At 35.0% G+C, this 27882-nt stretch overlaps 3 protein-coding genes across 5 annotated transcripts; 1 reads left to right on the forward strand and 2 right to left on the reverse strand.

Annotated features, from left to right (window-relative positions):
- Nucleotides 1-1642: 1642 nt before the first annotated feature.
- Nucleotides 1643-7257, reverse strand: LOC132613585 (uncharacterized). The gene is made up of 4 exons (XM_060327658.1): nt 6746-7257; nt 4357-4521; nt 3127-3611; nt 1643-2344 (listed from the first exon to the last, which is right to left on the reverse strand). The coding sequence occupies exons 1-4, from the start codon at nt 7005-7007 to the stop codon at nt 1970-1972; spliced, it is 1287 nt and encodes a 428-aa protein (XP_060183641.1). The 5' UTR covers nt 7008-7257; the 3' UTR covers nt 1643-1969.
- Nucleotides 7258-8973: 1716 nt separating this feature from the next.
- LOC132613586 (uncharacterized) lies at nt 8974-15392 on the reverse strand. 2 transcript variants are annotated; one of them, XM_060327660.1, is made up of 6 exons: nt 15201-15392; nt 11968-12244; nt 11749-11883; nt 11271-11327; nt 10249-10383; nt 8974-9288 (listed from the first exon to the last, which is right to left on the reverse strand). In XM_060327660.1, exons 2-6 carry the CDS (start codon nt 12241-12243, stop codon nt 9223-9225), a joined length of 669 nt encoding a protein of 222 aa, XP_060183643.1. In that variant the 5' UTR covers nt 12244; nt 15201-15392; the 3' UTR covers nt 8974-9222. The 2 variants fall into 2 exon arrangements, with proteins under 2 accessions (XP_060183643.1, XP_060183642.1); XM_060327659.1 differs by lacking the exon at nt 15201-15392 and adding an exon at nt 15027-15175.
- Nucleotides 15393-19708: 4316 nt separating this feature from the next.
- On the forward strand, nt 19709-26150 carry LOC132614641 (protein S-acyltransferase 11-like). 2 transcript variants are annotated; one of them, XM_060329149.1, is made up of 5 exons: nt 19709-19969; nt 21225-21450; nt 22192-22490; nt 24478-24975; nt 25619-26150. In XM_060329149.1, exons 1-4 carry the CDS (start codon nt 19892-19894, stop codon nt 24961-24963), a joined length of 1089 nt encoding a protein of 362 aa, XP_060185132.1. In that variant the 5' UTR covers nt 19709-19891; the 3' UTR covers nt 24964-24975; nt 25619-26150. The 2 variants fall into 2 exon arrangements, with proteins under 2 accessions (XP_060185132.1, XP_060185131.1); XM_060329148.1 differs by having other exon boundaries at nt 19710-19969; nt 25609-26150.
- The last annotated feature ends 1732 nt before the right edge of the window (nt 26151-27882 follow it).

The following is a 27882-nucleotide window of genomic DNA, read 5'->3' on the forward strand; positions in this document are numbered from 1 at the left end:
CTAACGGTTAATAATATAAGGAGAGCATGAAAACTTTCACTATAAAAGAAATGTATAAGCTAAGGACATGGGCTGATGGGCAGATCGCAGATGGGCTGGACTATTAATTTAATGGCCCTCTATTTAATAAATATTTCGATAGTTGGGAAATTCCGAATTACCGAACTTATAATTACCGAATACCGAATACCGAACTTTTTTAATTTTGTTACCGAAAACTGAAATACCGAATACCGAAACCCTCGGTTCCATAATTCGGTTTTCGGTGTTTTATGCCCAGCCCTACTGTTTGGCCATAGATTTTGGAAGATTTTCTCAAAAAAAAAAAAAAGATTTGAGAACTCTTGTTTGTCCATGGAATTTGATCACTTTAAAATTTTATTTTCAAGTTCCAAACCAGTTTTTTAGTGAAATTTTTCATTCGTTCACAAAACTTCAAATTATTGAAGTAATTGCACGGTTTTCCCTTCGGATGGACTGGTCCTTAGTTTTAGTCCTTAGTTTTATCCCTTTAAATGGGCTGGTCTTTAATTTTTGCTTTTGCGGGGCATATATACTTTAGGGCACGAGTATAACTTGTAAATATTATGATGCGTAACTTATGTCCTCTAAAAAATTAAATATCAGCACAAGCGAGGGAAAAAGTGCAAATGACCTCAAATTTTTTCCAAGTAAAATGCATGTCTAAACACAACTTTAGGTTTCAAAAATTATTTTTCAAAACTCTTTTTTTCAAGGTTCACAAAAAGCTATGGTCAAACGCTAGCTAAGTATCCTGAATCAGTTCTTGTAGTTCAAATTCCTAAAGTTTAGTTTTTGAGGAAATAGAATCTCTTAGCCTCCTACAATTTGAATAGAAGAAAATATCTGTTTCAGATCTCTTATGTGTGTTTTTCAAATATCTTATGTATAAAAAATGAAGATCTTTCGTAAAAAAGTCATAAAACTAAATAAAGTTTATAAAGGATCAAAAATCCATTTCTCCAGTTCTGAGGAATTTCTAGCACATCTTCATGTAATTCAAGCTTTTATAATGTTTTAACTTGATAAATGAAGAAGTTTAAGTTAAATAATTTTAAAGTGCAAAATAGTTGAAGTTTTGCAAATAGTAGTGTTCATGAAGAACAACTTGACGACCTGAATTTTCACTTTGCTTCACTAAAATGAGATTTTGAGGGTGTTTTTATAGATTTTACTTCTTTAATGTTTATGGTGTGTCTATTCTACTTTTTTGTTATTGCTTCACTAAAATGAGATTTTGAGGGTGTTTTTATATATTTTACTTCTTTAATGTTTGTGGTGTGTCTATTCTGCTTTTTTGTTATTTACATGAAAGTTTTGAGTGTCGTCATCACTCCTGCTCATTTCATACTTAATACCAGCAAATAGGGACGACAAATTGATCATTTTAAGGAGGGATTTTATACCTCCGTCAGTAAATATATAGACTTTTTACCAACAAGTAGACATTTTAATTATGCAAATGATCGAATAAAGACCTCTTCGAGCTAAAAGTGTGTCTTGCAAGTCCCACAAATGTCATGGAAAAATGTGTGTGTTCCACTCAGAAATTGACAAATTAATAAGATTTGAAAGCCTTTTTATACACGACATTTTAACTTTTTTTAAAAAAATTAACACGTTTACTTACAAGAAAATTTTAGCTTTTATTGAGATCAAAATCTGAAACAAGAAGTGATTTCAATTGGTCATGGATGTGCAAAAACAGACTAAAAATAGGGCAGCCTGATACACGAAACATTCCATGTTCACACATAGTCTGGGAAAGGGTCGCACTCCCAAGTGGGTGAAATGGAGCACCTATCCTGACACAAGCATAGTGGTTGACTCCATAGCTCGAACCCGTGACCTATAAGTCTCGTGGAGACAACTTTACCGTTGGTTCAACGTTTCCCTTCAAAAGCAGACTGTACATAAAAAAAAATGATACAATCTCTATAAAGTCATTTTATGTCACTGCAACTGAAACTTGTCCATTCCAACTACATGAAGCAGCAACATTAGACATGACAGGATGGAAGACGACATCGACGCAAGCCTCGTCATATACCTTAATCTTTCTGATGAGTTTACAGGATGTCGAGTTGTAAACATAAATGTATCCATCAGAGGAACCAGATATTACTTTCTCACCATCCAAGCTGAAATTGCATTTTATAGGAAATCCAGAGACACTATGGCCTTCATATCTCCTGTACTTGTCAAGTCCAAAGGGAGGTTTGGTAGAGAAAATTGCTATGTAGTTTCCATTTGACTGTGCTATAAATTTGGGATCAGAAGGGTGGCATCTTATTGAAGGACATGTATATGCTTCACCGTAAACCTGAAAAACGTTCACAACATTAGCCGCCTTTTACAGAAAACTGATTAGCATAATGTAGCATATGTGCTATGACAGACCCCTGAGTTTGTGAATGCATAGGATTGACGTGTGTGGCATGACAAAAGACATACTTATGGATATTTGCATATAGATTTTACATCCACCACCACTCTATTTGGTAATTAATCCTCCTCTCTATTCCTCACTTTCTTAACGGTCATGGTTGCGCACAATTTCTACTAAACTAAACTTAGACAAATATACAAATGAAGAACACGGAAGAGGGAAAAAAAAAAAGGCGCGGGGGGGGGGGGGGGGGGGGGGGGGGGGAAGGATGGAGCAATAAAGAAGAACGAGACCTTTGACTGAAAGATGAAAATAATAGAAACTCCAAAGGGAGTCCGTGGAAATTGAAAGTTAAAAAAAAAAAAAAAAAAAAAAAAGGAGCATGGGGAAAAGGACTACGATGGTCAACTGGATAACAGTGAGTTACTACACTTTGAAAATTGGAAAGGTCATGTACGATTTCTGCACTGACTCAATACATGACAGATCATAGGAAGGTGATGATTTTTACCCTTTTTTTTCCTAATAGGCACGCATTTGCACAAACTTACAACCGTTTTTGATTGTATGAACAATATCAACATCTCTAACAGGCATTAAGGGCTATATATGAAGGGAAATATCATCTTTATATTTTCACCCAATGACTATATAGTTCATGACATGACAAAATTAGAAGCACAAGGAAAGAAACCAAAGGCATTAATGAAGAATACCTGGTTAGATAGAGGGATTTCCCGTAAGAGATCCCAAACGATGATTGAATTTTCACTAATATTGCTTTTGGATACATCACTTGATGAAATTATTCGCTTTGCATCAACCGTAAATTCAGCATCAAGGATAGGACCAAGATTTCGCACATATTGATGGACCACCTTCCCAGCTCTTATATCCCAGATTTTAAGATGACCTTTCGAACCTCCAGAGAGGAAGAGATTATAATTATCTGGATGAAATTTTACCACTGCGACAACTTGATCCTCATTGAAAACCTGAGTTTCTGTTCCTCTTTCAACATCAATCAATCTTGATGTGCAGTCATATCCACAAGAGAGCACAGATAAACCATATTGCGACCACTTAACATCTTTGACAGCCGCATGGTGACAGTTAAGTACACGTGCTTTCTTCTGATCTCTGCTCCACACATTCCATATACAGACAGTTTGATCCATTCCGGCAGATGCTAGAAGGTGAGCTGCAAGGTGAATGTTGTATATGACATCATGAATACAAGTACCCAAAGTATAACACATGGGAAAATAAACAGTAAACATCAAAGAAGTTCACAACTAAATGTTTTCATGATTTTAAGTATTCTAGCGAGCAATTGACTCACATCACTGTAGAGGAGTGAAACGTACTGTGCTTGGGTTCTTGGTTTTTGAATACCTGAAGCAAAAGTTTTTCTTCATGGTTTATGAAAAGACTAAAACTAACCCTTTTTTGTTTGACAATGGCCCAAAACTTCAACATTTTCACTTTAGCCATCCGATTTTTCCACGAAGTTCTAATTTTTTTTGAACGAAGTCTTGATTCATTTAGAAGTTGAGTTATTAGTTCTTTTCCTTATTGTTTTGGTTAATAACAAGAATGCAAGTGTCTATCAAATCCTTCTTTCAGTAAAGCATCTCTTTATTTGGCAAATGTGTCCCTCTTTGTTGATATCACAAGTAAATATACAAAGTACACCAGGGCCCAAGCAAATATTTGGAGCAACCAATGTAACCTGTTGGTCAAATTTGTACAGATTTGATAACCACAAGGGATTTCCGAATCTATTTCAACATCGAAGGCAGGTAATCATCAGATCAGGAGGCACCCATTAGAGCAGATGTGCCAATTTGATAAATATGAATATGAAAAAGAAAAAAAAAAAAGAAAAAAGGACCAACACGAAACAAAAATCAATAGCAATGCTTTGCCAGGGTTTAACCACTTACGATGAGTTGTAGACCATTGTACAGCATTAACTGATCTTTTGTGTCCTTCAAGAACTACAGAGAGTGTTTCTGGCGTGTGGATCATGTTCCTATAAAATTTAGTTTGATCTCTCAAAGCTGACAAAATATTATGTGGCAAAACTGAATCCAAAATGCTCCCTAAAACTGAGAACAAAAAACCTCAATCCATTAGTTGCAAATAAAACTCAAGTTAAGTGCCGACAATTGAGAGTAAATGTGATAACTATTGCACGAAAATATTATGAATTTGCACAACAAGAAAAGTTGCCAAGAGGTTCCTATTTGCTTGTATGTTATTAACACTTGATGTGCCTCATTTGACACTTTGATCGGCAATTTTGTTCACATCTTCTCAAAACCAAAGATCTTCCTCGCAAAGACATCAATTGCAATGACAAATTGATGACTTGCTTAACGAACTTCCTTTACTAAGGTGAATGTTTGATAAACGTCAATAGTTGGTCCAGTAATTTTATATGCTGAGCACTCTTGACATTAAAGCAACTGTTTAGGTGATGTTATGTGAATTGAATTGCAAGAGAATAAAAGCCAAAATTATACTGAACATATGTGATGAGTGACCAGAAGATAACCCCATAATTTCACTAGCTTTTTTCAATCCGACCCGTATTTGAGTAGGTAAGGGATTGTGCGCCGGAGTTCACTAAAAGATAACCAAATTCACAAGCCAAATTCATTTTTTCAAATGGTGCTTTGATTCAACTGCTAAGCCACTTCTTACAAAATAGGTTTCGGAAAATCCACCACTTATTATAACTTATCTGGCTATGAATGCCTTCTTGGTTTCCATCGACAGTAGCCTCCGAACAATGGTACTTACTCTTATTCTTAACAAACAGCTTCACTAAGGCAGGGTAGCAGCTAAGTGAATGGAGTAGTCATCTCGATTGGAGGACTGACCGTATTGTATTTGTTGTAAGCTTATACGCAAGAAATTTTGGGTCACGGGTTTCCCACAATTTTAGCTGGTAACATAACAGTTAAGCATAAAGCAATCAGCAATATAAAGGTGGCTGGTTAATTAGGTTTTCAGCTCTAATAAGCAACAATAAGTCAATAAGTTATAACAGAATAGAGTTTTTGGAAGAGCCCTTCATTCAATAAAGCATCAACCTGCCAAAAACCATCAAATATAGTCCTCTCTTTTTATTCCCTTATATTATGCTGCTCTCCTCCACCAGGTCCTCAGTTCCCTAGTTGCTTGTATTAAGAAAAGGGTTCTTGATATGCTTCTTCTCATCAGTAATTAACAACTTGTCCTTACACACAAAACTTAATGGGCTTTTTTGGCAACAATTACACATTTTAAGTTCATCAAATTTCTTTTTTTTTTTACATGGTATTATGTCAATTTGCGAGCACCTCATCTGTTACATACAGCCCACAAGCATAGCTTTCGTAACCCTGTTAACCAAGGTTAGAGCACATGAGCCCACACTTAGTGTTACCCTGTATTTCTAAACTGAATCGCTAGGTTGTACTCCTACTCCCGTGTCTCAAGCACTCAACCATCGCCTTCGCTTCAAATTCATCAAATTCTTCGAGAAGAAAAGCAAGAAAAACTAGTTTGCAAATATTGGACTTCAAGTAAATCTACCCCGCAAAGGTAGGGGTAAGGTCGGCGTACACTTCACCCTCCCCAGAACCCGCTTGTGGGACGGAACTATATTGGGTATGATGTTGTTGATGAACATCAAGTGAAATACTGAAGTATTGGTTTGAAGTGCATTTCAAGTCAATCATTGTTTTTCACTTCTAAATCTTCATCTTTAGCAAACTTTTTTCCAAGTGAATTTCATGTCCAAACACTAACTCCCCGCAAACCTTTTTTCAACTTCAATGTCAAACACATTCTTCCTTCTTTTTTCAACTCCAGCTCACATAAAATCCAAAAGCCTATTTATTGCAGCTTTGATTGGAAACCTGGATCTCCAAGTTGTTAGTCCCACATCTCAACTACTAAACCATCCCCTTCCGAACAAATTCTTCAACTTGCACCTAAGGGTGTCATCTAGTGGTCAATGAAGTGAGTTGAACCATCAGGTCTCAGATTCAAATCCAGCAGAGACAAAAACACTCCGTGATTTCTTCTCATTTATCCTACTCTTGATTGAGAGAGTTACCTACTACTTGTTGCTAGTGGGATGTGGCACGTATATCCCGTGGAATTAGTACAAACAAACAAAAAGGTTAAAAAAACAGAAGTTAGAAACTTACAATAGGAAAAACCAATCCTTTTTTAATAACCGTGTCACACCTCGATTTCCGAACCAACCAAACATAAAGTTCATAACAAGTTCCCAGTTAAAGTAAAAAAGAGATAGGAGCGACGGAAGGGATTCAAAACCTGGTGAAGTGTTAGGCAAAGACGGTTCTGTAACATTTGCAGCTGCGGCCATAGTAGCTCTTTCTCGCTTAGAAATGTATCTTCCTGGAAGTGAACCTTGCACTTTAACATTCGCACTGAGAGGTAAAGGATTCTTAACTTGCTGAAAATTCTCGAATTTGGATCGTTTCGCCGGTTGCAATACAGGTTTTCCAAGTTCCATTCCACCATTGTTGTCTTCTTCATCAGAGGTACCTCCATAAACTTTACACAATAGGTCCATTAAGTTTTCTCGAGCTCAAATTCGATCCCTAAATTGATGCAACTCAATAAGAGAAATCAATCCAGCAAAATTCTTCAATCGATCATCAAAAAGTTTGTTGAAAATCAATCCTCAAATTGATGCAATTGGAGTATAACAATTTAGAAAAGAAATTAATCGAGCCAAAAATTAGGGCAACATTTAGACAAATTTGTTCAATTGATCATCGAAAAGTTTTATTACCAAGTATAGAATAAATAAACTGGACAGGGACATAAATCTAAAACAACCTGCAAATTAAGGGACCTAGTGTAATAATATTATTCATAAGGGACTGAAATGTAAGGAAAGAAGACTTCTAGGGCTTGGGTTCCTGATTTCAGTTTGCTAATAGCTACGTACCACCTTTCCAGCTGAATGTACAACCCCTTCAAGTTTTGTCTAATTGATGTAAGTCGAAGTGATAGAACTCAATCGAGCTAAAATTAGGGCAACATTTAGACAAATTTGTTCAATTGATCATCGAAAAGTTTGATTTCACAGAATGTAATAGCGCGTAAGGATCTTATCGCGCCCTAATAAACTGGACAGGGACATTATTGAAAAACAACCGGTAAATTAGGGACCGAATTGTATATTCTTAAGGGACTGAAATGTAAGCAAAAATACTTCTGGGCCTGGATTCCTAATTTTAGTTATTATTATAGCTCCTAACAGCTATTATTATAGCTCCTAACAGCTATGTTCCACTTTTCTAGCTGAATGTACAACCCATTCAACTTTGGTCCAATTCAAACTAGTTGATATGCATTTATAGAATTTTTGACAATATAGGTATTAATTGTGGCTATAAGTGGTCGTTTGGTTTGAGGTCAAAATAGTCCCGGGATTACAATTCCGGGACTAATTTATACCATCTGTTGGTATTATTTTATACCATATGAAAGATGGTATAAAATAGTACCAGTATAAGTGGGTTATGAAGGTATAAGTTGAGTTATTCCAGCACTAATTTTTATACCACGTTTGGTACAAGGTATAAAATAATCCCGGGATAAATCTATACCTTATACCAAACGTGGTATAAAAATTAGTACCGGTATAACCCATGTTATACCTTAAACCAAACGACCACTAAGTGTTTGAACTATAAGTGGGTGGATTAATTTTAGGGACCAAAATATGTCTAAGCTAGCCGTCTACATTCCAATATTAGATTCTAACCAAATGAATGCAACTAGTAGGCACGATACAATGTTTCATCATTTACGCACTAATTAACCAGCATGGCATTACACACTTTTAGATTCAGATGGCCATGTCATGCACCAAGTCAAACTCAATAGCTATAATGCGCCACGACCATAACAAACCCCTGATATATGGGGCCTGTCCACTTCACAACCACCTTCTTCATTTTGGTCGAGCAGTTAGACACAGACAACAACCATAAATAGGGTTCGAAATCACCTTTAACAATTATCCAATATCTAAAAATCTTCACTCAAGGAGTCATGCAAAGCTATTAGTAGGCGTTTGGCCATAAATTTCAAAAAAAAAAATCATTTTATTTGGAATTTACGAAGTTGGGGTTAAAGATGGAGCTGTGTTTGATGTTAAAGATGGAGTTGTGTTTGATTATACTTTTTGAAGAGAAGAGACCAATTCATTTGGAATTTATGTCACATAATTAGAGTACTGCAATGGACACAATTCAAAAATAACCTAGGAACAAACTTATATAAAATAAAGAGAAATTCAAAACAAGTTACATGCTCGTGACCCACAACAGCAATCTTTCTAAAGCAAGAAATGAAGATGGAGTTGGAAACAAGTATGCAATCTTTCTAAAGCAAGAAATGAAGATGGAGTTGCAAAACAAGTTTGCAATCTTTATAAAGCAAGAAATGAAGATGATGTTGGAAAACAAGTTTGGAGCACTTTTCCAAATTTGCCCAATATAACCTTCTGTTGTCACATACCATACTAGAAAGAACAGAGTGATCTCAGTTGAATAATAGAAGATGTCACATAACTTTGGTTTAGCTATGACATTTTAGAAGTGAACACCAAAATTATACGAAAAGGGGAGTTGCCATCAAATGGGAACAATATAAAAAATTGTGTATGCACAAAGTAGTAACTAATAAAGAATACAAGTGTTTCTTCAACTTTGTACTATATATCTACCTATGTATTGCTAACTATCAACAGGGAGGGACTACAATGTACTGGTCTACTTGTAAATCCATTCATTTGCACGGCCTCCAGATTCGTCCATATCAATGAAAATGCTCACTGCCTGTGGTATATAACGAGAGAACAAGATTGAAACCATAGTTAGATATCTGTCATCGTAACTGCCTTTGAAATGCAAAGTTTGATATATCTTCCTTTAGAGGCGTGCTTCATAAACATAACAATTGCTTAAATCCGATATTCTTCTAAGCGTAGAGGTTTATGCAAAGCCTTAATAGGACTAGGAAGCAATGATACCACTACTCTTTTATTGTTGGAACCTTACATATGGTATTAGAGACGGAACTAGGATTTCAATTTTATGGGTTAGGATTCGAAATTCTATCACATTCCATCTAATTTACTGGGTTCGAAATATATAACTTATACTGCTTGTTTGGTGGGTTTTTTTAACATATATACATGATCTAAGCCAAAGCTATTGGGTTTAGATGAACTCGTAGCTTATTCACTAGATTCATCCCTGTAGCGTATGCATAGGACAACAGAGTCATGGTGTATGGAAAATGCAATGAGGCAAACCCCCACCTTTCCCACAATCCCCAAAAAGAAAGAAATAAAAGATCATAATTGATCTGTCTATACTCTATATTTCATGGATTTCTTCAAATACTGCATAAATAAATACTAAAGCCAATATCGATAGAGTTCCAGGAAGATACACATTCACTATGTGTTTTGTCTTTGTTCATGCAAGTTTTCCTCTTTTGTGTGACAAAAGTAATATATTGTATCTGAAAGGCTGCGTCTTATGAAATATTAAGTCTAAATAATAAGTGCTTGTTCGGTTTTGATTCTAAAGTAATTTATGATTAGTTAGAAGTGACAATCGACTAAAATTTTACAACTTCATTTGAAAATAGTTGGCTATTTGTTAATATTTAAGAAGTGATTCTCTTAACTCTAACCAAACCGTGATGCAGGTAATGAGATTGATATAATCAGAAGTTACTGAATAATTCAGGTAGAAGGTAGCTTCAAGTATCAGCTAGAACTAATTTACCTTCCCTATTCGAGGCCGCTCTTTCACCTTCTCGAGGCTATTTCGAATATGCGAAACTGCTCCCCAGCATTTCAATGTGTTTGCCACATCATCTAGCCTCAATAAGTACTCTTCTTCAGTTAGAGGAAAAGATCGCTTTAAAACAGAAGCATGAGGCACATTAGATGGGAAAATCACAAAAACTGTGTAATATTCTATAATTTATCTCAACACATGCTACACTTACGATCCATGACTTGTGGTTTAACAGATTTCAAAGGATTTTCAAATCATTTTGTCAGAAGAAGAAAAAAAGGGGTTTTTTTTTTTTTTTTTTTTTGGGGGGGGGGGGGGCGCAAGTCAAACAAACTAAGTTCTTTCTTTCAACTACTCAGGCAAGTAACAGACCTCAGTTTCAGCCAAAAAGTTATTAATGACTATCAGCAGTATCTAATTAAGCTAAATTTAGAAGTTCCTCTCTGGGTCATTAGGTCAATGTTAACTGTTCTATATCGTTCCAAGTTATCTCCTTTACTCATCTTCTCAAACACTTGGGCCAAGGACTAGAAAGTAAAGTGCAGCATCGCATCCGATGTCATGCTTCTGGCATGTTCAGTTAAAAAGCCCAATCCCAATCATGATGAGAAAGCAAGACGAAAACACAAGGAGGGAAGGACAACGAGAAACTTTGTTGGTGAAATTTAGTTTGTTGGATATACGATCTGAAGTAACTGAAGAACAAAGAAATTCAGCCACGTATTTCAAAGGTTAGAGAATACTGAAGTGGATTTGGTTCTTTAAGATGTTTAGGGTCTTCAGAGTGCTGACATTCTCCAAGTGGAAAGTATAAGAGAAACAAATGTTGGTTCTTCACATACTGAAATTATGTCATGTTACACCCTGCTAATCTAAATTTGTAGGTGCTTGAGAACTATCTATCACACGGTGGAACATTTTTCAAAATATTCGTCAAACCCAAATGTTAGAAATAATTCAATGACAATAACCAATTTCATTATGGAGTGCTAGAGAGATCAGCTTACCTGCTCCCTGTATTTCCACATAACATTTAAAGCAAGCAGATTTTTCCCCATGAATTCCTACATAAAGGGCATATAGAGATACTAAGTTAAGCATCCAAACGATGTTTATAAATCGAACTACAAAAAAAATTGCAACATCAATTGTAATGGTTAATTGTTGAATGGTCTCTCTCATCAGCTTTAGTGGTCAAATAGTCTTAAATGAGCTTCCCAAATAGTAAAAAATGGTCATCCGAGTAACAGGTAGCAATGTGGATACCAAAAACTCTCAACCTAATAAAAAGAACTTCATTTTGACTAAGCACTTTTAGTGGGATTTTAAGCCTTCCCCTTTTGTTATTAACAGCGTTACACCAACTAATAGATATTTTAAAATTGAAATTTTGGAAAAGTTGCATGTATCTCTACCGTCAATCAAATAAGTATTAAGTTAGAAATACATCAGAAATAATGATTAAAGAATAAGGAAAGCAAGTACCTTCTTAATCAATTGAACATCATAGGACCTTCCATATCTATTCCTTATCAGAGCTGCAAGATCTATTCCACTAAAAGCAGAGTCATCACGCCCGATGATTCTTTCAAGGTTACCCCTTAAATTTTCACTATTTGCCTGAAAACTAAAAATTAGGATGCTTGTTTGACATTCAGACAATCATAGTCATGGAATTGCACCAGCAAGGGCATCTTAACTTACTGATCCAGCTTCATTTTCGGGAGGTTTCTTATTATCTTCTGAGTCATCCGGATCCTTTGCATCATCGGTTGCAGCAGAAAAAATTGACCAGCATTTTCTAGTATTTAGGTGGCGGCAGCTAATAAACTTCTGACCTTTTGAAGGAAACAATTCTTTCCAAGAAGATTCTACATCCGTATAACGTAAACATGAAATTTTGCAACTTCTTTCCTTCAAAATATGCTCTGGACCTCCTAATGAGCAGATACGAGGGTGGGTCCCCATAGAACTCGTCATTCTGAAAATATGGCACGGAAACACGAGTTACTGACCAAGGTTAATCTATTTGAAATTTTCTGAGACATCAAATAGGTAGATGCATGTATACGTATGAACTTTTAGTCCTAGGTTAAAAGACACAATCTGTAATTCCATAAAGACATGAATGACTGAACATCAAATTTAAGCTTGTATTGTGTAGCAGAAACAAAGTTATCAGAATGCACAAGATAGGACAACTGGTTAAAGTAATTGAGGACGTGTAGCTTTAACAATAAAATATGTTAGTATATAAAAATTTATAGGATCACAGGTTTGTGCAGAAATATATTCCCTGTCAGAAAACCAAACCTTAACATGTTGAAGGCAGGTAACCATATATAGCTAGAGGATTTCAAGATGCAATTAGAAGATACATCAATGGCTAAGTGATGAAACAATATTTTTTTGCAATCAATCGTGGGCATAATAAGAACATATTAGATACCTAGTATACCACAATGAATTAACAATAGAAAAAAGGTACAAATGTGATGATGATAGAAAGAGTAAGCACGTTGCTAGATGATACTGAGAAGAATATGGTATACAGAAGAAAATCTTCGGAAGTTGGAAGAATTTGTGAAATTCAAACCTATGATATCAGGTCTTATGTTTCTTTGGCATAGGGGTTGAGCTAGAAGCCCGGATACGGGGTCGGCCGAAGCCAGTATCTTTTGCTCAAACAGTGTATTTGTGATAAGAAATTCATTAAATATGTAGAATTATTAAATTTAGAACCCAATTATTACCACTTGAAGTCGTCGTTCTAAAATCCAGAACCCATAAAATTGAAATCTTAGCTAAATTTGGCATACTTGTGCCTAGAACGACATGAATTTGGGGTGTTGGGCAATACGTGTTGGACTTGGTCAAAGTATATGGATACTTTGACACTTTCTTGATTCATGCAGCCAAGGAGTTGTAGATATTTCGACAAGAAGAAACTCTGCACTATTTAGTATAGACTCATGAAAAGAATCACTTTTAGGTTACACTAACTATGCATAAGTCTTAAAACCATTCACCCTATGTATCAAGAAGATGCTAATCAGATGTCACACACATTGATTTTCATCCTTATTATTGTAGCCTTCCACCTACGGTCCAACACTTTGTATATATAGACATTTCATACATGCAAAAGCTTTGATAATTTAACATCATAATGCACGCCTGATGTCCAATCACCTGTACTTAGTTCAAGGTAACACAGATTCAAACATAAGGTTCATGGAGATTCTGATCAGAAACAATATCTTCTTTAAGAAACATGTTTACGATAAACTCAATTAGGAAAACTTTGTTCCTCCAAACTTTCCTGGTACTTTCATAAAGTAGGATGTTGTAGTCACTCCAATTTATTTTTAATAGGCTAAGACGCGGATGTATTGCATAGGTTATATGTACATCTAAACCCAGTAGCTTTGGCTCAGATCTTGTGTATGTATTAAAAAAATCAACTATCAACTAGACAAGAAAAAAAATAGATTTTGAACCCAATACACCAAATGGGTTTGACAAAAATTCCAAACTCGAACCCATAATGTTCAAATCCTGAATCTACCTCTGGCTAGACTATTGTATATCATTTGATTCAACATCAAATTGTCATTATAGTTATCTAATAAAAAAATAAACTAGAGCTACTACTTTATGCATCAAAGAGGAGCTTATCCTAGGAACACTTATAATATTTCCAACATCAAGTAATTGTTGCTCTAATACACCATATCAATGGCGGGAGCGGATGTACAGTTTGGGATACAAGTTCGGCAGAACCAGTAGCTTTAGGCTAAATCCTATATTTGTCTTAAGCAGGGGCACAGCTACTCCCTCCGTTCACTTTTACTTATCACGATTTGACTTTTCACGCTGTTTAAGAAACAATGATTAAGATAGGTATTTTACCACAATACCCCTATTAATGGTGTATAATTGTATTGGAGTTGGGAAAATGATTTGAAATGAGTAATAAATGCTAAGGGTAAAACAAGATTTTTTTTTTTTTTTGGTCTTACCTTTACCTCGATATGTGAAAATTGACAAATAAAAATGAAAATCTATAAAGGGAATAGTGGACAAGTAAAAGTGAACGGAGGGAGTACAATATTAGGTACGGTTTCAGACTAACACAATAGTTGTTGCTTAGACCTTGTATTTGTATTAGGAAATCCATTATATATGCATAAATATTTAATTGCGAATAACTAAAACGAGCTATAGGTTGTCAATTTCAAAAGTGATAAACTTCAAATTCTTGCTTCGCCTCTGGGTATTGAAAAATCTATTTAATAGTAAAAACTATTAATTTAGAACCCACAAACTTAAAACACACTAAAATCCCGAATTCATAATATATGTATAAATATTATGAATAAACATTTAATTACGAACCCATTAACTAAAACGAGCTATAGGTTCAATCGCGAGTTCAGAACACAACAACAACAACATACCCAGTTGAATCCCACATTGTGGGGTCTGGGGAGGGTTAAATGTACGCAGACCTTACTCCACCTTGGTAGGGAGGCTGTTTTCGAAAGACCCTCGGCTCAAAACACATAAACTTTAAATTCAGAACACATAAACTTTATATTCTAGCTCTGCCTCTGGGTGTTGAAAAATCCATTTAATATGTACAAATTATTAATTTACAACCCACTAACTCAAAAGCACTAAAATTCTGAATCCATGAACTTCAAATCCTAAATCAGCCTCTGATTAATTCAATGGAATTCTATCTTTTATCTAGCACATACCTTGCTTTTGATACATACTTACAAAAAACACTTGTCATACAACTATATTTCACACCCCTTTAATTCCAAGACCAACCCCTTCTATAAATTATCAAAATTTTCAAAGAAAAAAAAGAACTTTAGAAATCAAGATTCAAGATAGATAATTGGATAAAATTGAGGAAAGAAAAGTACCTGGTGGAAGCAGCAGATTCTAGTGTTTAGCTTTGTTGTAGTGAGGCCCAAAAGGAGTTGGTTAAAGGTGTAAAAGCTTTAAATTATGGTTGCTTTTGCTTGTACAACTAACAAAATAGAAGGGACTATTTTCCCTATTTGTCGTGTATGTGGGGCAAAATGGATATGGACTATTTGGTGGAAGAGAGAGCCATAAACGTCATCTTAGACTTGTCCTATGGTCTGAGATAGCTCTCTTCTTTTATTTTTCTTAAGATCTCAGTATTAGACATTTAGACTCCTCGGTCTTAATTTGTGTGGCACTTTTAGAATTTCGAGAGTCAATCAAATATTTTTTGAACGGAATCTTTTTATAGGATTTTTAAATATTCTAATTTTTTTTATTATTATAATTTATAGTACTTTTTACGTACTTTTCAAATATATAAATATTATTTCGAAAAATTAAAGCTTCTATGTTTGAGTTCATTGTCAAAATATAAAAGTTTGAATGTTGAAATTTCAACTGCGCCACGCAAATTGGGGACAAATGAAGTAATTGTATGGTGTTCAAGGTTTAATGGTCAATTAATTCAAATTCATTTCTAATTGGATTGAAGCATTCGTATGGGAGTTTCTTCATTTCAGGGATTAGAACTCGAAACCTCTTCATTTCATGCTAGTGTTTGGATCTTTTTGAGAACATTTGAGTGTAAATAAATGTTTTGTTTGCACCTAGTATTTGCATATACACTTTATTACTTAATTGTGTTTAACTAATATGTGTTTTTACATTACTTTATAACTCTAAAGTTGAATTGTTTGATATAATGTCAACAAGTTCTAATATGTGTTTTTACTTTAGTTTATAACTGTAAAGTTTGTTGGCTTGACTGCAGGGTTACACGGAAAATACCTTAAGAACTCCCTAAGAAGTTCTAGAGTTAGAGGTTTTGGCAGCCATATAAACTTGGCTTAATTGGTGTATTTTGTATCCTGCAATTATTTTTCATTGAGAAATAAAGCGTTGGTGATTGATCGTGTATTTTATTCCTATAGGATTTCACACATAAAATTGTGTGTTATTTCTTTTGGTTGTTCCTGCTTTCTTAATCGTTGTCTCATAACAATAACTCCTTCAGTTGAATTGTTTGATCTATAGTGTCCACAAGAAGTGAGTATATAGAGATATTTTTTTCCTCATTATTTGGTGTCTGGTATCCACTTAGACTTAGAGACCCTATTAATTCAAAGTTGTGCTTGGAAAGCCCCTCTTTGGGGGTAAAGTATTTTCTGCCAAAGGCGACTTTATTTTCGGTATTTGAACCTGAAACCTCTAATTAAGGATGAATGGATACTACCACAACTCTGGGGTCAATTATGAAAGTTTGGGAGTTTTGTGCAATTTCTAAAATCATAATGTAGCTTTTGTGCAATTATTTTGTGCATCTCTTCACGGTTATACAATAATGTAAGTACTAATGCGGTACTTTCAAAAAAAGCGAACACCAAACTGTAAATAATTGCGTTATAAGAATAATCTTTAGGGTCTGTTTGGAAGCTATCTTGTAATTGAATTTCAACTTATTTGGGTGTAATCATAGTAAAACATATTTGTCTAGCCAAGTTATTACTTGATCAGTGTGAAATTGACGGTAAATTGAGGCGAACAATGACATTCTTTAATTTTCAAAAGGAACAAAAAGTTAATAGTATGTATAACTTATAATTATAATAAGACTTTAATTTCCTTACAACAAACAAAAAAAAATATATTGTAATTAGGGCAAAGGTGTAAATATACTTCTCAACTTTGTGATTTAGATCAGATATATCTCTCGATAAAAAAGTAGTGTATATATCTCTGCCGTTCTAAAATAACGCAAATAAACCCTTGTCGTTATACAAACGGTGCAAATATACCTTTTTTCTGATATTTTTTTAAAATCATTTAGCTTATTTTTTAATTAAAAAAATACAACATGACTTTAAAAAACGTCTACCCATTTTTTTTATTTTTTTTGAGTAGACATATTTTTCTAAAGCCACATGATAATTTTTTTTTCTGATGTGTCGAGTCTGCTTTAGTTAAAAATACCTCCGTGACTTTAAAAAATAAGTCTATCCATTTTTTCAAATGAACTAAACCAGACCGATCAGAAAAAAATTACCATGTGGCTTTAGAAAAAAAAGTCTACTAAAAAAATGGATAGACTTTTTTTAAAGCCAGGTGATATTTTTTAAATTAAAAAAATAAGCTAAATGATTTTTACAAAAAATTCCGTTAGCAGAAAGGGTATATCTGCATCATTTTGCAAAGGCAGGGCTATATATACATCAATTTTTTAATGAGGGGTATAGCTGCTCGAAATCACAAAGTTGAAGGGTATATTTGCACCTTTTCTCTTATAATTATTATAATTTATAATAATTATTTGACTCTGAAATTATCAAGGATCCAAATAGATCATTAGAGCATGTTTGGATGTGCTTAAAAAAAGCAGTTTATAACTTGAAAACAGCTTATAAGCCAAAAATTTATGAGTTGCTTTCAGCTTATAAGCTGCTTTTTTTAAACTAAGTCAAATGGGTCAACTTACTCTTTTGGGTTTATTTTACGCAAAAAATGACTTATAAGCTGGCCAGCCAAACACTTAAAAAGGTTAAAAACAACTTATAAGCTGAGCCAAACGGGCTCTAGGTAGTTCTACTTTTGTCCCCTGATTTCTTTTTTCTTTTGAAATGGTCCTAATTTTTTCATATTATTATCACTGTTTGACTTTTCAACCATATTTTTTTCCCTTTAATTAAAAATTTGAAATATCTTTTTTTTTTTCAAACGATTTTTAATTGCGATTTACATTGCTTATAATACCTCGTACTCTGTATCCAGTGCAAAATAAGTAGTTGAGAAAACAACCAAAATGGTCCTTAATGTAAGGGATTTGGATCATTTAAGTCCTTTAGATATGCCATGTAATTATAATAGTCCTTAATGTATAGAAAATGTGATCATTTTAGTTTTTCATGCCATGGAAGCGAAATAGTTCTTAATATATGAAAGAAATGTTCATTTTAATCCTTCATCCGTTACACGTAACTGAAATAGCCCTTAATGCATAAAAAAGTGATCATTTTAATCCTAAAGCTTAAAAGGATCGAGCGCAAGTAAAAAAATTTGTTAACTAAAACTAGCAACTCACATGACGAAAGCACAAATTACCATTTTCCTCCCGCCACCAGCATGTACTCGTACCTGCAACAATAAAGTATATGTTTTTCTTGCTTTCCTTATAACTTAGTTTTCGTTCTTGCATCAAGAGACCTAATTAGGTTATCGTTTCATTTTTTTGCGCGGATTGCCCTTCTTTTGGGGTGGTCTTTAAATTTTCCCCCTTATATTTGTGGTCTTTAAGTTTTGCCCTTCGCTTGAATACCTGAGGTTCTGGGTTCAAACCTCCGCTCAGGCATTAAAAAAAACATCACAAGGCAAGGCTATGGAGAGTGTATGCCTGATCCGACATACAGTCTTTAAGGAAAAACTAAAGTTATGCCGGAGGGGGCAGGCTTTGCTTTAAGACATATATTTTATTTTTTTAACTTTTCAAGACAAACTTTTAATTATGCCTTAAGGAAAAGTTCCGCCTTATGGGACATACTTTTAGTTATGCCTTAATTAAAAGTGTGCCCCATAAGACATAACTAAAAATATGCCCGGCGGAACTTTTCCTTAAGGCATAACTAAAAGTTTGCCTTATAAGGCAAAGTCTATGCCTTAAAGAAAAGTTCTGTCTTAAAGAAAAGTTCTGCCTTTTGAGCATACTTTTATTTATGATTTAATTAAAAGTTTGCCCTATAAGGCATAGTTCAAAAAGTTCTGCACCATAAAGCATAACTAAACTATGCCTTGAGGAAAAGTTATACCTCCTTCGGCATAACTTTGATTTTTCCTTAAGGACTGTATGTCGGATTCGGCATACATTTCCCCAGTCCTGCCTTGTTAAATTATTTTTTTATTTTATGCCTGAGCAGGAATTCGAACCCAGAACCTCACGAATCCAAGCGAAGGACAAAACTTAAAGACCACAAATATGAAGGGTAAAATTTAAAGACAACAAATATGAGGGGCAAAATTTAAAGACCACCCCAAAAAAAGGGCAGAATTGCCCTTATGGTTTCAAAAACAAAAACATATGTTACTTATCAGGACAAGAGTTTCCCCTAAAGGTAACAAAAGTCATTTCTTGTCATCATATAAGATTTGATTATGATTGAAAGGTTTCACTCCATTTATTTTATGTTTTTATATTAACTAACGAAAGCTGTTGGTTTAACTTAACACTTTTTTTTTTCCTTACACCGCTATTTTTAAGTTTTAGAATTTAAATAATCGTTTCATCCATTAAAGACTATTTTAATTACGTGTCATATATGAAGGACTAAAATGAAAATCATTTTCATACATTAAAGACTTTTTTTGATTATGTGATATATATATGATGAACTAAAATGATCACATTTTACGTTATATAAGTGAAAGATAAATAGTCCAACCCCTACCATTTTGTCCAAGTAGTTATCTAATTTTGTTTTTAAAATTATAGAAAAAGAAGCATAGAAATTATAACAGTTAATTATGTCGTTATACAGTTTGGTAGGAATCAAACCAACTATAAATAGAAGGGTGGACGCCGTGAAAGGTGGTCGAAAACATGGATATTGCAGACACCGCCACCACTTCCACGACGGCGATGACGTCACTCTCCGCCGTCGATGACGTCATATCTCCTGTAAGTTTAAATACAATGCTTGATCACTTGTATTTGAAAGATTTTTTTTTTCCTTTTTGTTAATTTTGAGCTATTGATCACGATCTCATTTTTTTTTTTTTTGTTTTTTTTTTTTTTGGTATAGCTAGGTTGTGCGGGGTTGATTTCTCACGCGATCGCTCAACTAATAATTATTATCTCAGAAAGTCACCTTTCGTGTTGATTCTAATATCCTTCAACAAAGAAAGTGACTTTCTGAGATACTAACTACTCCATCCGTTTTAATTTGTTTGTCTGGTTTTGACTTGACTTTAATCTTGTAGTCTTAAATATGTCATGTGGAATATTGAAATTAAAGAGTTGTCAAAAAAGGAAAGAGGCATCCTTTTTGAAACGGACTAAAAATGAAAGCAAGACAAACACATTGAAACGGAAGGAGTATTAGTTGAGTGATCATCTGAGAAATCGAACTCAGCTTGTGTGTACACCAACTATTCTACTAAGTTTTACGCAGTGGCGGATCCAGGATTTTCATCCAGGTTGTTCGGAAACCGCTGAGCTAGCCTTTTCCATGTTGTTGAGGGTGTTCAAAACATATATATCTACATAAATTCAGAAAATTTACCTTATATATACAGAGGAATTTTTTCCCAAGGGTGTATGGGTGAACACACTGGCCTACCTTTAAATCCTCCCCTGGTTTTACGTCCTTTTAAGGCAAAGTAGGAAGAAATCACATAGCTTTTTTGCTTCTATTGACACCATTTGTCTACTTTAATAATTGAAGTATTGCTTTTGAAATGCCCTACCTATGGTTGGAGTTAAAGGTAACTTACCATTTGAGCAAGTCTCACTCGTTTTTTTTTTTTTTTAAATCCGGAACTTCTCACTCGCTAACTAAGAAGCATCTCTTAAAGTTGATTTTACTAATTTTCTACTCCTTCTGTCCCAATTAAGTGTGTTAGTTTGACTAGGCAGGAAGTTTAAGGAATAAAAAGAGACTTTTGAATCTTGCGGTCCTAAATTAAATATGTGTTTAATGTATTAAAATATCCTTTGAATTTTATGGTTTTAAACTTGCCATGTAGGATTTTTGAATTGTCAACTTACTAAATATAGAAAGAGGCACTCTTTTTGGGACAGACCAAATACGAAAGTAAGACACTTAAATTAGGACGGAGGGAGTATCTTTTTTTTCTCTCTCTGAAGTTGGAAAATTTAGACATTCTTGAATCAATACTGAACAACTTAGTTGCTTAATGGCGTGCTATTGTAGGAGGAGCATAGTGTGACATCTGTAAGTGAGGATCATGAGACGACATGTTGGGGCTGTGGGCTCCGTGTACTTGTTTCACCACATGTACCAGCTTTCAAATGTTTCTGGTGCGGAGCTATAACCAATCAGAACGTATTTAAAAACGAGAACCAGAACTTCAGGTGGAGACGATTGCGAGACCGGTGCTTTGTCAGCATCCTCATTGTCTTCATGCTATTGATAATATGTAAGTGATCAAACATCCTTCATCTCCCCTTGCATTTCTGATCTGCAGGACTATTTGATTCTTTTCACGACTAACTTCTAGTTCTGTATTGTTATTGCATTCTCTATCTGCTTTATCTTTATATAAGGCTTGCACCATTGGAATGATTTTCATGTCAGAGATTTAAATGCCGGCCGAAGTCAATATGAACATCTCTCTGTTTGTGTGTGTGTTGTGTGTTTCATGTATATCCCTCCAGTTCTGCCGACTAAAGACATTTTTCTACCTTTTCGTGTTCCTAACCACTGAAAAGAAAACAGCATGTAGAGCAATCGAGATATTTATCCATGCTGGAAGTCACCAAGACTGCAGTATCAATGAAATTTGTGGAATTTAAAAGTTAGGCTTGGTCACCTATGATTGATGCTGATAAATTATAGATAATGGCTGTATTCATGCATCGTGCATCCACTCAGTTTCTATTGTCTCTTAATCTCATATTTAGATGTGCAAACAGTACTACTAATTTACCTTTTTATTGTTTCTAGTCATTGGATGCACAAATCCTTGATGATTGCAGCATAGGATGCAGCAAATTCCACAATATACATTTTGGTTTCTCTTACTCTTTTCTGTCTAGTATATTTTCTTGTATGTCATTGCGTTGATTGTAGGGGTATTTCTTTGCAGCTTTATCTCAACTTGTTGCTGGATGTAAGACTTTATTATACATTCAGCTTTGATAGCTTTTTGGTGTTTCAGGTGGCGGTATGTGGGCCATTTATCCAGCAGTAGTTTCTGCCGGTTACATCTATGGCGGTGTTATCATTTTGATTGCTATATTATTGTCCATATCTACCCTGTCTACATTTAGCCTTTCTGCATTTCGATCTGCTGGTGCTCCACCAAACATACTGTGGGGTAGCTATCCTGCCGTAACAAAAGGAGCACTCGAGAATTATAGATTTTGTGAATATTGTTCAAAGCCAAAGTCACCTAGGGCACATCATTGCCGTTCTTGTGGGATGTGCGTATTGGACATGGATCATCATTGTCCATTTGTAAGTTCTCCTTACTCTTTTACACTTTGGAGGAGCTGTTTTTTCTCTAGAATGGTATGCCTATAAATTTTGTGTGTAGAAACAAATGACAACAAGGTAGTTGAGAAATTTAGGAAGTTTAATAGACGAGGATAACCCATGTGTCTGGGAGTTTAAGCCTAGAATTGAGCCTCTGAAGGGTTTCTTCATCTCGCAAATTTTATACGGGTTGCTGGATCCTCTATTGTAGAAATATTAGGTGGGTGATATTTTTCCGGTTGATTAGTTTATCTTTTTGTGTAAAAATCTCTTATGGATTAGTTGTTTCTTCTTCACTTCTGAAATAACCCATCTATGGCAGATCTTTGATTCCCGTGGGCCTTGATAAGATGCATGATCCTATTCTAAACCGCCTCATCAAATGAAAATATTGTATTTATACCTCAGTATCAAATTTTAATTTTGACTTTTCGGACCTATTGCATTTAAATTCCTTGACCTAAACTTTAGAGAGAACTAATTTGTGAAAGAGCTAACTAGGATTCTCATGCAGATTTTGAGAGAAAACGAAGATCCTTGACTAGGTACAATATCCTAATAGAGTGAGAAGGGGTGAAAATGACGCAAATTTTATACTTCATTATTTTTACGATATCATGCTAGCTATGTTATTTTTTTTCTTCTTATTTTAAGTCAAAGTATCTGCGAGCTCCGTTCTTCGCACTACCACTATCTGATTGCCAGAAGGTTGTCGGTATTAGTGTTATATTCTATCCTAGTCAATTACAAGAAATCTGAATCTTTTTGCTGTCATATTTTATGTTTTATCAACTGAAAATAGTACTGGCTATTATTGTTGAGAGAAATGGAGGACGCTAAAATGACCTCAAATAGAAAAAAGAAGAACCTAATTGCAGGAAGCAAAATATAAAATCGAGAAAACAAGCACCAGAGAATAAAAGATACACATGAGTTAATAGCAGTGTTTTCGAAAGTGAAAAAAGAGCGACAAGGTCAAAAAACGATAAGTGAAGCACAAAATTTACAGAAAATCTAAAAATACCATATGTAAATGAATTTAACTCTAAAATAGTCAATCAATTAAACTAACTAATTTCTACAGCCAATAGACAAATAATGTTGATATTAATTCCACTCTTCAAAGTTGAGTTCAAAGAATCAACTATTTCTCAGTGGGATCGCTTTTTGTTTGAAGGGCACACTTATCTGAATCGCTTGGCTTCACCCATATAGTGATGGCCCCTCGCTTCACGTCGTTCATCCATTTGAGCAATAAAGCAATAGCTTTTAATAACAATGGTCAATAGTTAGGAACATGCACAACAGGGAGAGTGAAGAGAATCCTCTGAGAATATGGAGAGAAAGGTATGGTGTGGAAAAAAGTCCAAACTAAACAAAGCCAGGTGCATATATTTTTATTTTACTTGCTTCAGGGATAGCATGCTCATCGTTGAAATATCTAGAACTACTGAATTTTTAGTAATTGATGCAGTGGCGTTTCTTGCCCATTTCTTTGAAGAGGGACAATTTTTCGTGTATGATGATAAGAATATTTGTTCACAAATATAGCAAGGAGGTGCGGTAAAGCTTTACAATATTACAATTGTAAGGGAATTAAAAAAGGCTATGAAACCCACTAACTTCAATATTCTCCAATTATCCGTCCTATACAAAGAGGAAATGCTGAAATAGAACCTTTTCGGGACATTTGTCCAGGCAGAATAGAAACCTTTTAGGGGCCTTTTTCTTCCATCTAACTTTCCTCGGAAATGGCCAAATGGAACCAACCTACTGTTGTTTTCCTGTAATGGAAAATACTAACACTTAACTGGAAATTTGTCTGATTTCTCTGGCTTCCACAATACTTCATCTGGCTGCGCATTCATCTCCCAACTCTGTGTAATTCCTGTGTGATTTGACATGAACAATATGGCATGGTAATCATATTATATTCTCATGACAACAGTTGCTTCTTTTATTGTACCAGATTGGGAACTGTGTTGGTGCAGCAAACCATCGGCATTTCGTCATTTTCCTCATTTCAGCAATCATTAGCATGATTTATGCATCCATCACGTCTGCCTATGCGGTTTATCATATTTGGCCACCCTTAAGCAACTGGCAAATTCACCTTCTGAATGGGGCTGTTGGTCAAAAGTTGCTTATGAGAATGTTAAAAGAAATTTTTCTTGCATTTATGAGTTCGATGTTGTTTTTACCGGCAAGAGGACTTGTTCTTATTTACCTCTTTATTGCTAGTGTCTCTATCGAGATAGGTTTAAGCGTGCTTTTATGGCAGCAACTCTGTTTCATATATGAAGGCAAGACATACTTGAGTCATATAAGTGCATCAGGTGGTGAAAGTAGTGCTGTAAAGGATTGCCAAAATTTCATCCGATTCTTTGGCTTCCCTTATACTCCAACAAGATATTTGCCAAGCTTCTTCAGTTCTAAGAAGAGACACAAAAAATGAAGCTCAAAACAGGTAAATCAATTTCTCCTTCTTTGCTCTCCGTGCATCAACATTAAAATATGGGAAAAATAAATAGAACTCTTTATTTATTTTAGCATGCAGGAAGTTTTGAATTCTCCCAAATACTGCTTTAGTTAATGGTATCTAGTTGGAACACTTCCTGCTTGGGCCTTTTCCGGTAGCCTCCAATATAAGAATTAGACAACAGTTGTGTTTCATTTTTCACTAAAATGCCTGTCCGTTATTTGGGTGGATTAGGAACTAATTTGTGGAGCCTGGAGTGTCTCGACCTATCAATCTGTGTTGATTTATTCTCTTAATTATTTTTCTTTTTAAAAGTGTTTCGTGTGTATGTATGGTAATAAATGTATACTCATTGTTTGCAAGATTTTACCAAGGCACAGAGGAAAAAATAGCCTCTTGCAGAAATGCAAGGTAAGGCTGCGTATATAAGACCCAATGTGATGTGACCCTTCTTGGTACCCGCGGAAGCTTAGTGCACTGGGCTGTCCAAGGAGGGATAAAATAATTCTTTTCCTGGTCCATGACTTTTTTTTTTTTGGGGGGGGGGGGCAGGATTAGTAGTTTCTATATTGCATTTTGGCTCAGGATTCTGATTGTGGTATCTGATGATGCTCTATGCAGGTTTTTTCAGGTACATGCTGTTTTTTTCGCGAGGACATGTGGACATATGATGTATACAGACAGATTCCTTCAAACATTACAAATTTCTGTAGGAAGACAAAGAAGTGTGTCCCATTTATGGCACGATGTATCAGTAGACTGAAAATACAAGCGAAATAGGAGGTTAGACAATTGAAGCCTGCCTAATACCCCCCCCCCCCCCCTCCACCCCCTTCCCCCTCTTCTTGTTTAACTTATAGTTCAATGGAGAACTAGACCCTATAATATATGCCTTACAAAATGATCATATCTCCTGCAAGGAAGTTAAAAGTATTGGTGGGGGAGGCATGTTCTTTTTTTTTTTTTTTTGGTGCATATAAATCTTGTTTTACCTTGACCTTGAATCTTTTCTTTTTCTGGTTTATTGTAATTCATGAGGACAAAACCCCCACCCAATTTATTTTTTCTGGATAATTTACTCCTTTGTAATAGTTGACCTTCTACCTTGATTGAGTCAAATCCACATTAATGCAGAAAGTTGATGAATGTGGTCTATATTGAAATTATGAATCAGCAATCAGATTTAGAATTTGATAGAATTTTTCCATACATTGGACAAACAGGTTTGGTTTTCATATAATGACAGTTGTAAAGTATTCTTGCACGATCAAATTACTTTTTGAAAAAAAGGTCACTACTTCGTGCTTCCTATAGACAATTACATTAAAATGGAAAACGTTAATTAAAAAATAAACTGCTGTCGGGTGAATGAAAATTATAAAGATATGATAAAAGTGTTGCAACGGGTTAAACTTGTTACAAATGCACAGTTGAAGTTGTTTTAGAATAGTGCCAAAGTTTGTATCTATGGACAGATATGAGATTAAAATGAAAAGATGGAACCAATGGGACACGATGGAGAATCATATCTGGTCTAAGGTGCAAAGATCCTGTTGATATAACTTTCACTTTGTATCCATTAGGTAGTATAATTAAGAAAGGAGAAATTAGAGGGGTGAGGTTGTGTAGAAAGTGTTTATGTGGTGGCATGTGGTTAGTGGTACCAGAATCAATAATCCAAGGATTTGTTCCTATTTGACACTATAGATGCATGAAAAGCAACAGAGTTAACTTTAGGATGGTTGTACACACCTGCAAAACTGGCATTAACCTGTAGTGTCATTGGAAGAGTGTTCTGATTTAGCAGGGGAGATATGGTTGTTGTGGAATAGAGTCATGAGGTGCTGATATTTAGTTTTGGAAAAACCATGAACAACAGATTCAAAACTTGAGTCAGAGTCACCAAATTCTGGAGATAAACCCTCAGTCTAAACACAGGAAGCAGCCCTCTTGGTCTTAGTGAACTTAAAATCCGGACGATACCCATGAAGTCTGAAACACTTCTCAATGACATGTCCAGACCTCTTGCCGTACTTACAATAGAGATTATTAGGGTTGATTGAAGCATATGGAGCACATCTCTTTGAATCAAACTGATAGGGACTAGATTGAACAAGCCTCTTAGAATTGTAGTCAAATTGGACCCTTTGAGTGAAATTTCTATTGTTTGGATACTGTGAGGAATTGGATCCTCCATGAAAAGAGCATGAGTGTTGAGTAGAACTAGAACCCACATAGAAAGAGGCTGACTCACTTGAAAAACTAGAGATTGGAGTAGAAGTTTCTTTTTGCTTCTCATCATGTTGAAGCATGGAATAAGACTTACTAAGTGAGGGTAAGGCACTCATCACGAGGATGTTTGACTTACAGGTGGAATATGATTCATTTAGGCCACTGAGGAATTGAAAAATCTTTTTGTTCCTCAATGAACTTGGGCAGTGCACCACAGGTGCACACAGGCCCAACATAAGCAGTGTTTAATTTATCCCATATGGTCCTTAATCTGGTGAAATAGGAAGCAATGTTCGAGGGCCCTTGGGAAGTAGAACTAAGCTCCCTTTGTAATTGAATGTACTTAGATCCATTTGATCGTCCAAATCTTTCAGTTATATCAGTCCAAATGTCTTTAGCTGTATCAAAACCATTACACTAGTTGTTATGTCTGTGGAGAGGGAATTGGTTATCCAAGCGATTACCATATCATTGCACCTCTCTCAGAAGGGGTAATAAGGTGAATCAGCTGCTGGTTTAGCAGCATTGCCAGTACCAGTTATCATTCCTAGCTTATTTTTAGCAGATAAAGCAGTAAGCATATTTTTTCTCCACATTACAAAGCCATTTCCGTCGAACTTAGGAGAAACTAGATGAATACCCGAACTATCAGACGGATGAACG

The sequence above is a fragment of the Lycium barbarum genome, chromosome 10 (genome assembly GCF_019175385.1).
Source record: "Lycium barbarum isolate Lr01 chromosome 10, ASM1917538v2, whole genome shotgun sequence".
NCBI classification, from domain to species: domain Eukaryota; kingdom Viridiplantae; phylum Streptophyta; class Magnoliopsida; order Solanales; family Solanaceae; genus Lycium; species Lycium barbarum.